General features: G+C 39.9%; 1 protein-coding gene across 2 annotated transcripts in view; it reads right to left on the reverse strand.

Annotated features, from left to right (window-relative positions):
• Positions 1 to 4,598: 4,598 nt before the first annotated feature.
• slc12a4 (solute carrier family 12 member 4) overlaps positions 4,599 to 12,957 on the reverse strand; it is a 60,959-nt gene continuing 52,600 nt past the window's right edge. For both annotated transcript variants that reach the window (XM_060911756.1, XM_060911757.1), the window contains 3 exons: positions 10,553 to 10,740; positions 10,157 to 10,290; positions 4,599 to 5,658 (listed from right to left, as the gene is read on the reverse strand). In XM_060911756.1, coding sequence (XP_060767739.1) covers positions 5,567 to 5,658; positions 10,157 to 10,290; positions 10,553 to 10,740 — 414 coding nt within the window. In that variant the 3' untranslated portion in view covers positions 4,599 to 5,566. The remainder of the gene's footprint in view (positions 5,659 to 10,156; positions 10,291 to 10,552; positions 10,741 to 12,957) is intronic.

The raw sequence follows: 12,957 nt of genomic DNA on the forward strand, positions 1-12,957 counted from the left end.
ATCCTGTTAATAGGCGAGAGGCTGAGGGCTACAGAAACGGAGATCAGTGCCGCCCTGTGCGCCACTTGGTGTGGGAAGGGTTTTGGCTTTTTGGCATTTATAACATCTTTACATCCTGTTACTTGAACCAGAGGTTCACGGACATCTTTGCATCATTTTACAAAGTAAAAGCTTTTCAAGGACCCAATCACTTTTGATCACAATGCATTTTCACTTAAGAATAATAAGGGACCTATATTAATTGGCCACTTATTAATAGGAACTGGTTCTTGATTCAAAGACTCCTGTTCTTGGCTGTAGGAGCGGAACCCAATGTGGTCTTCTGCTGTTGCATGCTGAGATGCTTTTCTGCTCACCATGGTTGTAAAGAGTTGCTGTGAATTGCTATATCCTTCCTGGCGAAAATGCTCAAATCAATCAGTTCATTTCCTCTGACCTCTCTTATCAAGATGTTTCCACCCACAGAACTGTCACTCACTCAACTCAATGTTTTTTTTTTTTTCTCCACACCATTCTGTGTAAACTCTAGAGACTGGTGTGTGTGTGTGTGTGTGAGAGAGAGAGAGAGAAACCCCCAGGAGATCAGCAGTTTCTGAAATACTCAAACCAGTCCATCTGGCTCAAACCAACACCCATGCCACAGTGAAAGTCATGCTTTGAGATCACAATTTTTCCCATTCTGATGTTTGATGTTAACATTAACTGAAGCTCTTGATTTGTAGCTGCATGATTTTATGCATTGTGCTGTTGATTTAGATAACTGCATAAAACGGGAGGTGGATGGGTGTTCCTAATAAAGTGGCTGGTGAGTGTACAGTATGTGCCATCATATAAATTAATGATTTGAGCTTTTTATTCCTGAACTTTTCAATCACATGGATTTAAAACACCATGGAAGATATTAACAATACTTCCTGGTTTAAAAATTCATTTAAAGGTTCACGCTATTTCCATATATTTTTGTTTTTAGTTTCAGATTAACTCCGTTCATTTCAAATGACCAGTTGATTTGGCTTATATTAATAGCCAGAGCAACCTTGATACTAGTTGATGGTCGAACTCCCCCCCCCCCCCCCCCGCCCCCCAAGAGGTGGTCTGACATTTGAGCTTTGTTATACAACCCTGATTCCAAAAAAGTTGGGACAAAGTGCAAATTGTAAATAAAAACGGAATGCAATGATGCGGAAGTTTCAAAATTCCATATTTTATTCAGAATAGAACATAGATGACATATCAAATGTTTAAACTGAGAAAATGTATCATTTAAAGAGAAAAATTAGGTGATTTTAAATTTCATGACAACAACACATCTCAAAAAAGTTGGGACAAGGCCATGTTTACCACTGTGAGACATCCCCTTTTCTCTTTACAACAGTCTGTAAACGTCTGGGGACTGAGGAGACAAGTTGCTCAAGATGTGTTGCTGTCATGAAATTTCAAATGAACCAATATTTGGCATGAAATTTCAAAATGTCTCACTTTCGACATTTGATATGTTGTCTATGTTCTATTGTGAATACAGTATCAGTTTTTGAGATTTGTAAATTATTGCATTCTGTTTTTATTTACAATTTGTTCTTTGTCCCAACTTTTTTGGAATCGGGGTTGTATAATCGCTTCAAGCCACATATGACAGCCCAAACCCCTCCCAGTACCTGATGAAGGAACTTCATGAATGCTGAAGTTGGCACCATTTGAAAATGTTAGCTAGATTAAAAATCCTGAAGTAAAACAGGGAACTACTCGGGCAAATGGTGTGCGAATGTATTGTGTTGCAATTTGCATGTTAGTGTCAGTACAGCTATCGGATTTCAGGCTCTCTGACCTGAGAGGGGTGGCACAGTGGTGTAGTGGTTAGCACTGTTGCCTCACAGCAAGAAGGTTCTGGGTTCAAGCTCAGTGGCCAGCAGGGCCGTTTCTGTGCGGAGTTTGCATGTTCTCCCCGTGTCCGCGTGGGTTTCCTCCAGGTGCTCCGGTTTCCCCCACAGTCCAAAGACATGCAGGTTAGGCTAAGTGGTGGCTCTAAATTGAGCGTAGGTGTGAATGTGAGTGTGAATGGTTGTCTGTGTCTATGTGTCAGCCCTGTGATGACCTGGCGACTTGTCCAGGGTGTACCCCGCCTCTCGCCCATAGTCAGCTGGGATAGGCTCCAGCTTGCTCGCGACACTGTACAGAATAAGCGGTTATGTATAATGGATGGATAACCTGAGAGGCACTTAACTGCAAATGTAAATGCATGTGATTTAAAATCTTATCACAATACAAAGATGCATGAAATGACCAGGTCAAAGTTGAGGTCACCTCAATTCATGGCATCTTGCCTTTTTTATCTACCTTTTTAAACTCTTGTTCAGGTTTTAGTATCATACTTGGATTCAGTTTGCTGTTGGCTTCCACTGGCATTTTTCTTTAAATGACCTCAGGACAGATTTTATAGATGCATTACATGTAGAAATTCATGTATAAATAAATTCCAGAATTGTTTGTCAGCTCCTCCATATATAAGTATACAGTAAGGTTGAAATAATGTTTCTCGAAGGTCTGTGGTGCAACATAAGACAAAATACAAGACAAAGGCCAAACACAAAGCAAACAAATAACTCTAACCATTATGATGTATGTATGTATGTATGAATCCATTAAAATTTCTGTTTTGTTGTCATTATCTGAACAGCCTTTGTCGTGAAAAAAACTGAGCGTTTCACCTTTTTATAATTTTTTTGTGTACTTTTTATTAGAGACTAAGTATTTTGTAATAATGTAGGGATCAGACTACATGAATTCAACCTGATTTTGACTTTTTTTTGGGGGGGGGGGCTGGATATGAATGCTAGGAACAATGAATGAGCCTTGTAGTGTAACATAACCAAAGAACAGTGATATGGTAATCTGGAACACCCCACGACACACTGACGAAATATCTAGCATGTTAGAATTTTTATATTTTTCTCACCTAGTGTGTCAATTCATACAACGTGTTCCTTGATGTTGATTCTGTAACCATGATTGACAACTTCTTGACCCTCCTCCCCAATGCAAGGATGTGAACAGTGATTGGTCGGGGTCACACTTGTAATGTTGCCAGTCTCCTGACTAAGGCACAACAAGAATTTATGCCACCATGATTACCTAATCTGACATGATGACCATCATGAAACATAAATATATTTTGTAGTCTGATCCCAGCATAAGCTTATATGATTCAGGATCTCGACTTTTTTTTTTTTGGTAAATTTCTGACTTCTTGGAATTTTTAAGGTTTTTTTTTTTTTTAAACCTACAATAGCCCATGTAATATCCCATCATACTTGTATGGTTTATGCTCCAGAAAATAATTTTTTAATATTTTTATACATATATTTTTGGAAATCCAGTTTTATTTTATATCCTCATTCATAGTATGCATAAACTTGATATCCAAAAATTATTGAGCTACTAGTGTACAAGATTTGAGAATAAGGTGCTTCTTTGGGACATCCCAGCGCAATTACAGGGGCAGCGTGGTGGTGTAGTGGTTAGCACTGTCACCTCACAGCAAGAAGGTTTTGGATTCCCCGCCTTTCACCCATAGTCAGCTGGGATAGGCTCCAGCTTGCCTGTGACCCTGTAGGACAGGATAAGCAGCTACAGATGATGGCTGGATGGAAGATATTGCAGAAATAAACATATCACAGTGACCAAATTTCAGAGGGAACTAAGTTTCACCGATTTTATGAAATTGAAACTTATGGTGGTAAATAAAAGTGTGACTTTTCATGGAAAACACAAAATTGTCTGGGTGACCCCAAACTTTTGAACGGTAGTGTATGTATAATGATGTACAATATATCATTCATTAATAAATTTAAAATTGTAATCATGAAGGAATTTCTGTGGTACAAGAAGAAGAAAATACTACAGGATGTGCTGCTCTAGGAAGATGGTCCACTTCAGGGTGGTAACAGTGATTTATGCTTCATGTTGGGCTGCATCATTTTATCGTTTTCTTATGACTGCACACTGTCTGTGTTCTTCATTGTGTATCTTTGTTGCAGGTTTTTATTTAATTTTTCAAATGGGAACTCCTTTTAAAAAATAGTACCTGTAAGTTGGATATAAATTATGATTTGAGAGTAATACAGTAACGGGCGGCGTAGTGGTTAGCACTGTCGCCTCACAGCAAGAAGGTTCTGGGTTCGAGCCCAGCGGCCGGCGAGGGCCTTTCTGTGTGGAGTTTGCATGTTCTCCCCGTGTCTGTGTGGGTTTCCTCCGGGTGCTCCGGTTTCCCCTACAGTCCAAAGATTTGTGCTTGGGCTACTGTAATTGGTGGCTCTAAATTGACTGTAGGTGTGAATGTGAGTGTGAATGGTTTTGTCTCTATGTGTCAGCCCTGTGATGACCTGGTGACTTGTCCAGGGTGTACCCCGCCTCTCACCCATAGGCAGCTGGGATAGGCTCCAGCTTGCCCGTGACCCACCAAAGGATAAGTGGTTACGGACAATGGATGGAGTAATACAGTAATGAGCAGGACCTGTGCAGGATAGTCTTTTATAAATATGTCCGTTGGTGAATCATGAGTCTTCTGGTTTGCACAAACACAAGCAAATCAAGCATTAGCATATGCTGACTGAGCTGAATCTTAGATTTGTAATTTATTTTTTCCATTTCATTTGTTTTTCATTTTTGCACACACATTTGTCTGTACATACCGTATATTGCGGCCGTAAGAAAAAAAAAAGAACCATCAATGTGTATCAGTAACAGCTGTCATTCTGAGTTGTGTGGATGCCTAAGTATGAAAAACATGTCCTCTTTTTAAAGTTACAAAATTTTTAACATTTATATTTCTTTGAAATGTTTAAAAATCCAGTACAAAAAGTCATAAGTTATAAAATAATTTCATGTTTTCACCTAAAATCGTGAATAAACTCAGTGTTCTTTCTTTGATCATTATCTACAACTTGGTGCTTGCAAGCCAATGGGGAGTAAAGGCAAATAAATAAGGAAATAAATAAAATAAAAACAACGTTTAAACTACTCCAAGTACAATTTGTGTTTGGATTGAAGCTCTTTGTTTGAAAAAAGTAAAAAATCTTCCAGAAGCACATATGTCTGCAACTGCTCTGAATTAGCTTAACATTATGTACCATTTCTCAAAACAGCAGATTTCTGTGAATGCAGTTTTAGTTCTCTGTGCAGACTGATAAAATTTCCGGTTTTGTCTGGATTCTTGGCCACAGTATTTAACCACAAATGGTTTAAGATGGTATCTCTGTGTAATGAGAAGCAAATGAGCTGGCTTCAGTCTTTCACATCCACAATTTCGTTGCTTATCAGCTGAAATACACTCTAGTGCAGATTTTGATAGTCTCCAGGCATGTGCTCTGCCTGCTAATGCTTAATGCATTGTGTGTTTGTTTGAATACTTGTAAGACTGCAGCCAGAGAATGAGTGTCATATGCATGTGAGATATAAATGTATCTCAGTTTTTCCTGCATTAAGAAAAATTATATCTAAATTCATATTCAGATCATATGCTATTCTGCCCCAGTTTGCTTTCCTAGGGCAAATCTAACAAAGTGGTAAGTTATGAGTAGATGGTAATGACCTCACGACCTCCACCCCTTACAAGCAGCACTCTCTCAAGACCTTCTGTCAATACCTCCAGGAATTCCATATCTGGAAAACTTTGAGTTAAGGAAGAGACAGGATTCGGACACAACGGGTTCTGAGAGTGCTGTCCAAGAGATCAATCAAGGGGTTTTATCCCGTCTCCGAACAAAGATGGAAGCATGTATTAATGGATGAGCAACTCATCCTGCTAGTCATACTTTCCCTCGCTCTATAAGGTCTTTAACCTGAAATGTATGTTACATGGGGAAGCCATGGTGTGGTGATTTTATATTCTTAATGGAACCATGCGCACATGCCTTGATGTCTTCATACAAGCAGTAATTTGGTTTATGATGGTTGTATTTTGATTCACATGTAACTACACACACCTTAATGTAATCACATAAGCAATAATATGGTTTATGATGACTGGCTTTGAATCAAAATACAGTCATATTGATTTTCAGTAAAGAGTTAATGAAGTTGATATTGCAAATAGATTTCAAAGCTTTATACTGCTAATGGAGCTCTGAAGCATGTGTTGAACTAGAAATAACCTCAAACTAGAACCAAGCCTTATTTGGATGTACAGTATGAGGGTAAGTCAAAAAGTTCTAAGACGGATGTCATAATTTCAAAAGGTGTGAAAGACATCCCCCAGAATTCTACAAAAAAGGAATTCTCCAATGGAAACACCGCTTGCAGAAGTGTTTAGACTTAAATGGAGGATATGTAGAGAAATAGCTTTATTATTTTTATAAATAAAGAATTTTTTTTTCAGTTTGTCTTAGAACTTTTTGACTTACCCTTGTATATTGTTAGAATGACCTTAAAAGCCTTGTTTGGCTATATATTTGTCACTTACCGGTAGCACAGGTGGTTTGTTTTAATATTAAGAATAATCAGGGAAGTCTCTCCTTGGATTGAAAACAGTGCAGTTCACTGTGGGGACGTTGGAAGATAGAGGCAGAAATGTATCCTTATACGGTGTAAGTCTGGCAGTGGTGGAATACTATAAAAATAGATCATTTGAGATTTGGAACCAGTTCACTCTGCAGACCGAACTCGCCCTTTGTTAACTGATTTAATAAAGGTCTAAACTTTCCTGCAACCTCTTTGACTTTGAACCATTTTTGCTTGAGAGAGTTTCCATGACAATGACCTAATGGTTAGAGAAGCAGCTTTGGGACCAAAAGGTCACTGGTTTGATTCCCTGAACCAGCAGGAATGGCTGAGCAAGGCATCTAACCCCCAACTGCTCTGGATAAGAGCGTCTGCTAAATGCCTATAATGTAATATGGCGAAACATTTGTGGACAGCTGACCATCACACCCATATGTGGGTCTTCTACAGATTGTTCCTACAAATTTGAAAAGAGAAAGTGTCTAAAACATTTCCCTTCACTGGAACTACGAAGCCCAAACATGCTCCAACATGACAAATGTCCCCTTGTGCATAAAGCGAGGTCTATGAAGACATGGTTTGCCAAGTTTGGTGTGAAAGAACTTGAGTGTCCTGCACAGAGCCCTGACCTCAACCCCAACGAACACCTTTGGGTTAAACTGGAACGCGCCAGGCCTTCTCACTGGACCTGGACATCAGTGCCTGACCTCACTAATTTTCTTGTGGTTGAATGAGCACAAATCTCCACAGCCACACTCCAAAATCTAATGGAAAGCCTTCCCAGAAGCATGGAAGTTATTATAACAGCATAACGGGATTAATATGGAAAAGTATATTCAAAAAGCGCATATGTATATGATGGCCAGGTGTCCTTTATAATTTAGAAATATCAATCAGTAAACTAGCTAATTCCGTGTTCAGAAACCGTGACAGTACCAGCTAGTAACTTATCATGGCCACTTTATGATGTCTTTAATGTGAAATGACACTTCAAAGCGAGTTAATACATTGCTATATCTTCATTTCCTATGAGCTGATTTCTAATTTTGGCTAGCAAGCTTAGTGAATAGCAAATAAGCGCCTGATACCAATATATTTCAGATAAATCTTCATTAAATAACCATTAAGGACAACCTGTAGCTTGTGCTCATGCAAGTTGGTGCTTGTTTCTGTTCATTCATACCCACTATGAAGGCTGTAAATGACAAATGTGGTAGCTTTCTAAAAACTGCCTGGTTTTGGATAATAGGTTACCTGTCTCGTATTTCTGATTGTTGTTATTGCTAATATATAAAATAACACTCTGTTTAGAGCTGTGCTTAGCATTACTGTCCATATATGTGACAAAGTCAGTAGTAAGTAAGAAGTAACTCCTGCTGCTTGAAAAGGAATTTTCATATTGGAAGCCAATGTGGTCATAGACTTGCAAATTTGTAACAATTCACACAACTCAAATTATATAAAATTTATGAAAGTTAAGGTTAGGGCTAATCATGGCATTGCCAGTAGCAGTCACCCTATGCTAATGAATTAATATGGATATATTTATGATATTAATATGGATACAGTGGATATAAAAAGTGTACACACCCCATTAAAATGATAGGTTTTTCTGATGTAAAAAAATGAGACTACGATAAATAATTTCAAACTTTTCCCACCTTTAATGTGACCTTTAGCCTGTACAATTCAATTGAAAAACAAATCTGTTGGGGGGAAAACATAAAAAATAAAAAAAAAAACCATACAATAAGCTGGTTGCATAAGTGTGCACACCCTTAAACTAATACTTTGTTGAAGCACATTTTGATTTAATTACAGCATTCAGTCTTTTTGGGTCGGAGTCTATCAGCCTGCCACATCTGGTTAAAGTTCTTCCCGCGCCATGTGGCGGCGCCGATCTCCGTTTCTGTAGCCCTCGGCCTCTCGCTTATTACATAGCTAGGGTTACAGTGGGGGGGTAGTCCTCTGGTAAGCACGAGAGTTTAACTCCCCACTTGCATCTGTATTGCAGCGTGCCTTGCCAGATGGTAGTAGGTATCATTTTTACGATGGTCTTTGGTATGACCCGACCGTGAATAGAACTCACGATCTCCCGATTGAGAGGCAGACACGCTACCACTAGGCCACTAGCCGGTCTGCCACATCTGGACCTGGCAATATTTGCCCACTCTTCCTTGCAAAAGCATTCCAAATCTGTCAGATTGCGAGGGCATCTCTTGTGCACAGCCCTCTTCAGGTCACCCCACAGATTTTCAATTGGATTTAGGTCTGGGCTCTGGCTGGGCCATTCCAAAACTTTTTTTGGGGTCGTTGTCTTGCTGAAAGATGAAATTCCTCTTCATCTTTAGCTTTCTAGCAGACACCTGAAGGTTTTGGGCCAAAATTGACTGGTATTTAGAACTGTTCATAATTCCCTCCACCTTGACTAAAGCCCCTGTTCCAGCTGAAGAAAAACAACCCCAAAACATGATGCTGCCACCATCATGCTTCACTGTGGGTATGGTGTTCTTTTGGTGATGCGCAGTGTTGTTTTTGTGCCAAACATACCTTTTGGAATTGTAGCCAAAAAGTTCAACCTTGGTTTCATCAGACCATAACACATTTTCCCACATGCTTCTGGGAGAGTTGATGTATTTTTTTGCAAAATTTAGCTGGGCCTAGATGTTTTTCTTTGACCCTACCTCATAGTCCAGACATATGGAGAATACAGGAGATTGTTGTCACATGTAGTACACAACCAGTACTTGCCAGAAATTCCTGCAGCTCCTTCAGTGTTACTGTAGGCCTCTTGGCAGCCTCCCTGACCAGTTTTCATCTTGTCTTTTCATCAATTTTGGAGGGACATCCAGTTCTCGGTAATGTCACTGTTGTCCCATATTTTCTCCACTTCTTGATGACGGTCTTCACTGTGCTCCATGGTATATCTAATGCCATGGAAATGTTTTTGTACCCTTCTCCTGGCTGATACCTTTCAACAATGAGATCGCTTTGATGCGTTGTAAGCTTTGTGAACCCTGGCTTTTGCTGGAGGATGCAACTGAGTAAATGTCCGAACTTTATTTGGGGTTAATCAGTCATTTTAATTGATGGCAGGTGTGAACCCAAAAAGACTGAATGCTGTAATTAAATCAAAAGGTGCGTCAACAAAATATTAGTTTAAGGGTGTGCAAACTTATGCAGCCAGCTTATTGTACTTTTTTTAATATATTTTCCCCCCTAACAGATTTGTTTGTTTTTCAATTGAATTATACAGGTTATACGTAGGTCACATTAAAGGTGGGAAAAGTTTTGAAATTATTTATTGTGGTCTTGTTTTTTTTAACATCAGAAAAACCTATCATTTTAATGGGGTGTGGACACTTTTTATATCCACTGTATGCACCCACATCATCCTTGCTCATTCTAGTTTGTATGAATTTCTCATGAAATCAGATTAGGGAAGTGGAACCTTCTGGTCATGATTGCAATCTTTTGATTTCTGACATGCCACTTCTCCAAAATGCCTTCCCCACCATTATACTGTAGTTGCTATAGTGTACCATTTTTCAAGCCAGGATATTGATTACACCTGAAATTAAATTCATGTCTTCTCCCATAAATTTGTAAGCGCGTTTAGTCTGTATTGCTGAGTCAGTGTTTTGTAATATGTTAAGGATACAGTTCTCATCACCGTCAGGATTGCGAGGAGGCCCAGGCATGTTGAGCAGCACCAGTCTGGCATCATGCGACTTGTTCACTATGACTTCGTTGAGCTTCACTGCAGTGTGCATCCGTCTCACATTAGACTGATCTCTGTTGTGCAGATAAGTAAGGACCAAAGATAAAGCAAGAGACAAATCAGAGACTGAGAAAAAAGAAACTTTCCTGGTGGTACGTAAACCAGACTAACATTTTGTCCTTGGATTAGATCGCTAAAAATAGCATCAGCATTTCTGCTAGCATTGTGTCAAAAAGCTAAAATTACCAATGCTATCTCAAATTAAGTGTACTGTTTCCTACAAGAGATTCACTGTAAACTGGAAACAAACTAATGCACATTTGCTTTAGTACTCACGGTTTAAGACTAACAAGTTCTCGGAAGTTCTCTGGAGCATTGTTGCGGTTTTGTCTCTCTGTGTCCAGCTTATCTTTGGTCCATGTCATCTGGATCTTCTCAGGAACTATATCTAGAGTGTCCTCTTCTTCATCAGAGTACAAACTGCCCATTCGCACCAATGAATGTCTGTCCTTTACTAGCTGGGCCTGTTGGGAACATCAATACCAAACCACTACTTTAGATTTTCGTCATCAAGGTTATGTTGAGGTAAGAAGGGTCTCATCTGCACAGGTTTATTTTAAAATAAAGCCATTTGTGGTGTGAGCGATGGATAAATCCTGATTGGTCAGATGGTGTTGATTAATTTTCTGTACAACAGTGACACATGCTAGGTTAAAGCAATGCCCTCATTCTAATATGTTAATAACAAGTCAGGCTGGGACTCGAGTCCAACTCGTGCCCTAATTTTAAGGACTTGTGACTTGACTTGGACTTGAGCACTGATGACTCGGACTTGGGCTCAGACTCATGCATTAACTGCATTCGGACTTGTAAATTGGAGATGGAGACTTGGATTTTTTCTTTATTTCTTGTAACTTGGCATAAGATATTTATATTTATATCTACATTAATTTTAATACTAATTTTGTGCAAGAGAATGCACATTCACCTGTTCATACGTCATGTTCAGGAACAAACTAACGTTAATGGCACTAAAATGCCTGGAGAGAACACCTCTAGGATTGTCCGCTTTGCTTATATAGACTTCTCATGCAGTGGGAAAAAATGCACTGCTATGTGTTCCATATGTAGAAGAACTATTGAGGAGACAATGGGGACAACCTCAAACTTCAATCGTCATTTGGTAAGACTCCACCCAGAGAAGGAAGTGACACACTATGTTCATTGCTCTGTTGATAGCAGGGCTTGCTTGCTGAGCGATGAACTAGCTAGTGTTAACCCTCTCTTATGTTATTTGCCCTGTTGACAGTGGGCGGGGCTTGCTGAGCGATGAACAAGCTTTTTATCTGTAGCCTGTTAACTAAGGTGGGGTTTACATTAGACTGTTTCAGCGGATCATCAGATTAACGTTTTTAAAACGATTAGAGTGCACACAGCAACGCCAATACACGATTCGCGTGCACACAGCAACGCCAATACATGGATACGCTCGGCTCCGCAGGCATCCTGCGCTCCAAATCACTCCGCCCTGAACAGCGAGTGCCCTCTGGAGGGTGCGCACTCCGGCCCTGTGCAGCTCACAGAGCACGCGAGTGAAGCACACGAGCAGTGATTTGGGACTGAGCCGCTGTGTGTGTGATCTCAGTGCATGTCGGGCATGCGCGTCACTTACCACTTGCAAGTGGAAGGATAGCAAGCCTAAAGACAATCATAACTATACAATGGGCAGTATTTGCATCAGTATTTGCAGTATTTTCATACTTTTATACTCTTTAATGAAAGGTGATACAAGGCGGAAGTCCGCGCCGTTTTTCAGCAGTCGTGTCACATGACCAACGCCAGCGAATCAGGAAGGTGGATGTCACAGTGACGTTGTCCAATGACGACGCCAGCTAGAGCTCAGCACAGCGTATCCGCGTATTCTCAATGTTTACACAGCACCGGACCAGACACGATCTGGATTGAATACGTGGACCCTGGCGGATTCCCGTTTCCCGGCGTTTCCAGGCGTTTTAATGTAAACGGACAGTGCATCCGCGAAGAAAACGAGACAGATACGGTCTAATGTAAACTTGGCCTAAAATGGGGCAGTCAAGCAGTAACGTTAGTCCAACACAGCAGCAGAGACGGTTTCACATAAAGGCAGCAACAGCCACCGTCAAATGGTGCAGATGGAGTCTTGTTCTCGGACTCGACTCGGATCAATAGTGGACTGGACTCGACTCGAAATTTTCTTTAATGACTTGGACTTGACTCAGACTTGAACACTGGGGACTCAAGACTGACTCGGACTCAAGGTTTAGTGACTCGACTAACACAGTAACAAGTTATATAGGGAATTGTGTCGCAGACAAAACAATGTGTGTACTTATTGATAAAATCTGTGAGGACTTTTAACATTTATTGAAGGAGTCTCCAGTATCTTCAGGTCTGTGTGGTTTCTTAATAACATAACAAGCTGCATTTTATTACAACCCCGATTCCAAAAAAGTTGGGACAAAGTACAAATTGTAAATAAAAATGGAATGCAATAATTTACAAATCTCAAAAACTGATATTGTATTCACAATAGAACATAGACAACATATCAAATGTCGAAAGTGAGACATTTTGAAATTTCATGCCAAATATTGGCTCATTTGAAATTTCATGACAGCAACAAATCTCAGAAAAGTTGGGACAGGGGCAATAAGAGGCTGGAAAAGTTAAAGGTACAAAAAAGGAACAGCTGGAGGACCAAA

The sequence above is a fragment of the Neoarius graeffei genome, chromosome 27, assembly GCF_027579695.1.
Source record: "Neoarius graeffei isolate fNeoGra1 chromosome 27, fNeoGra1.pri, whole genome shotgun sequence".
Classification (NCBI taxonomy): domain Eukaryota; kingdom Metazoa; phylum Chordata; class Actinopteri; order Siluriformes; family Ariidae; genus Neoarius; species Neoarius graeffei.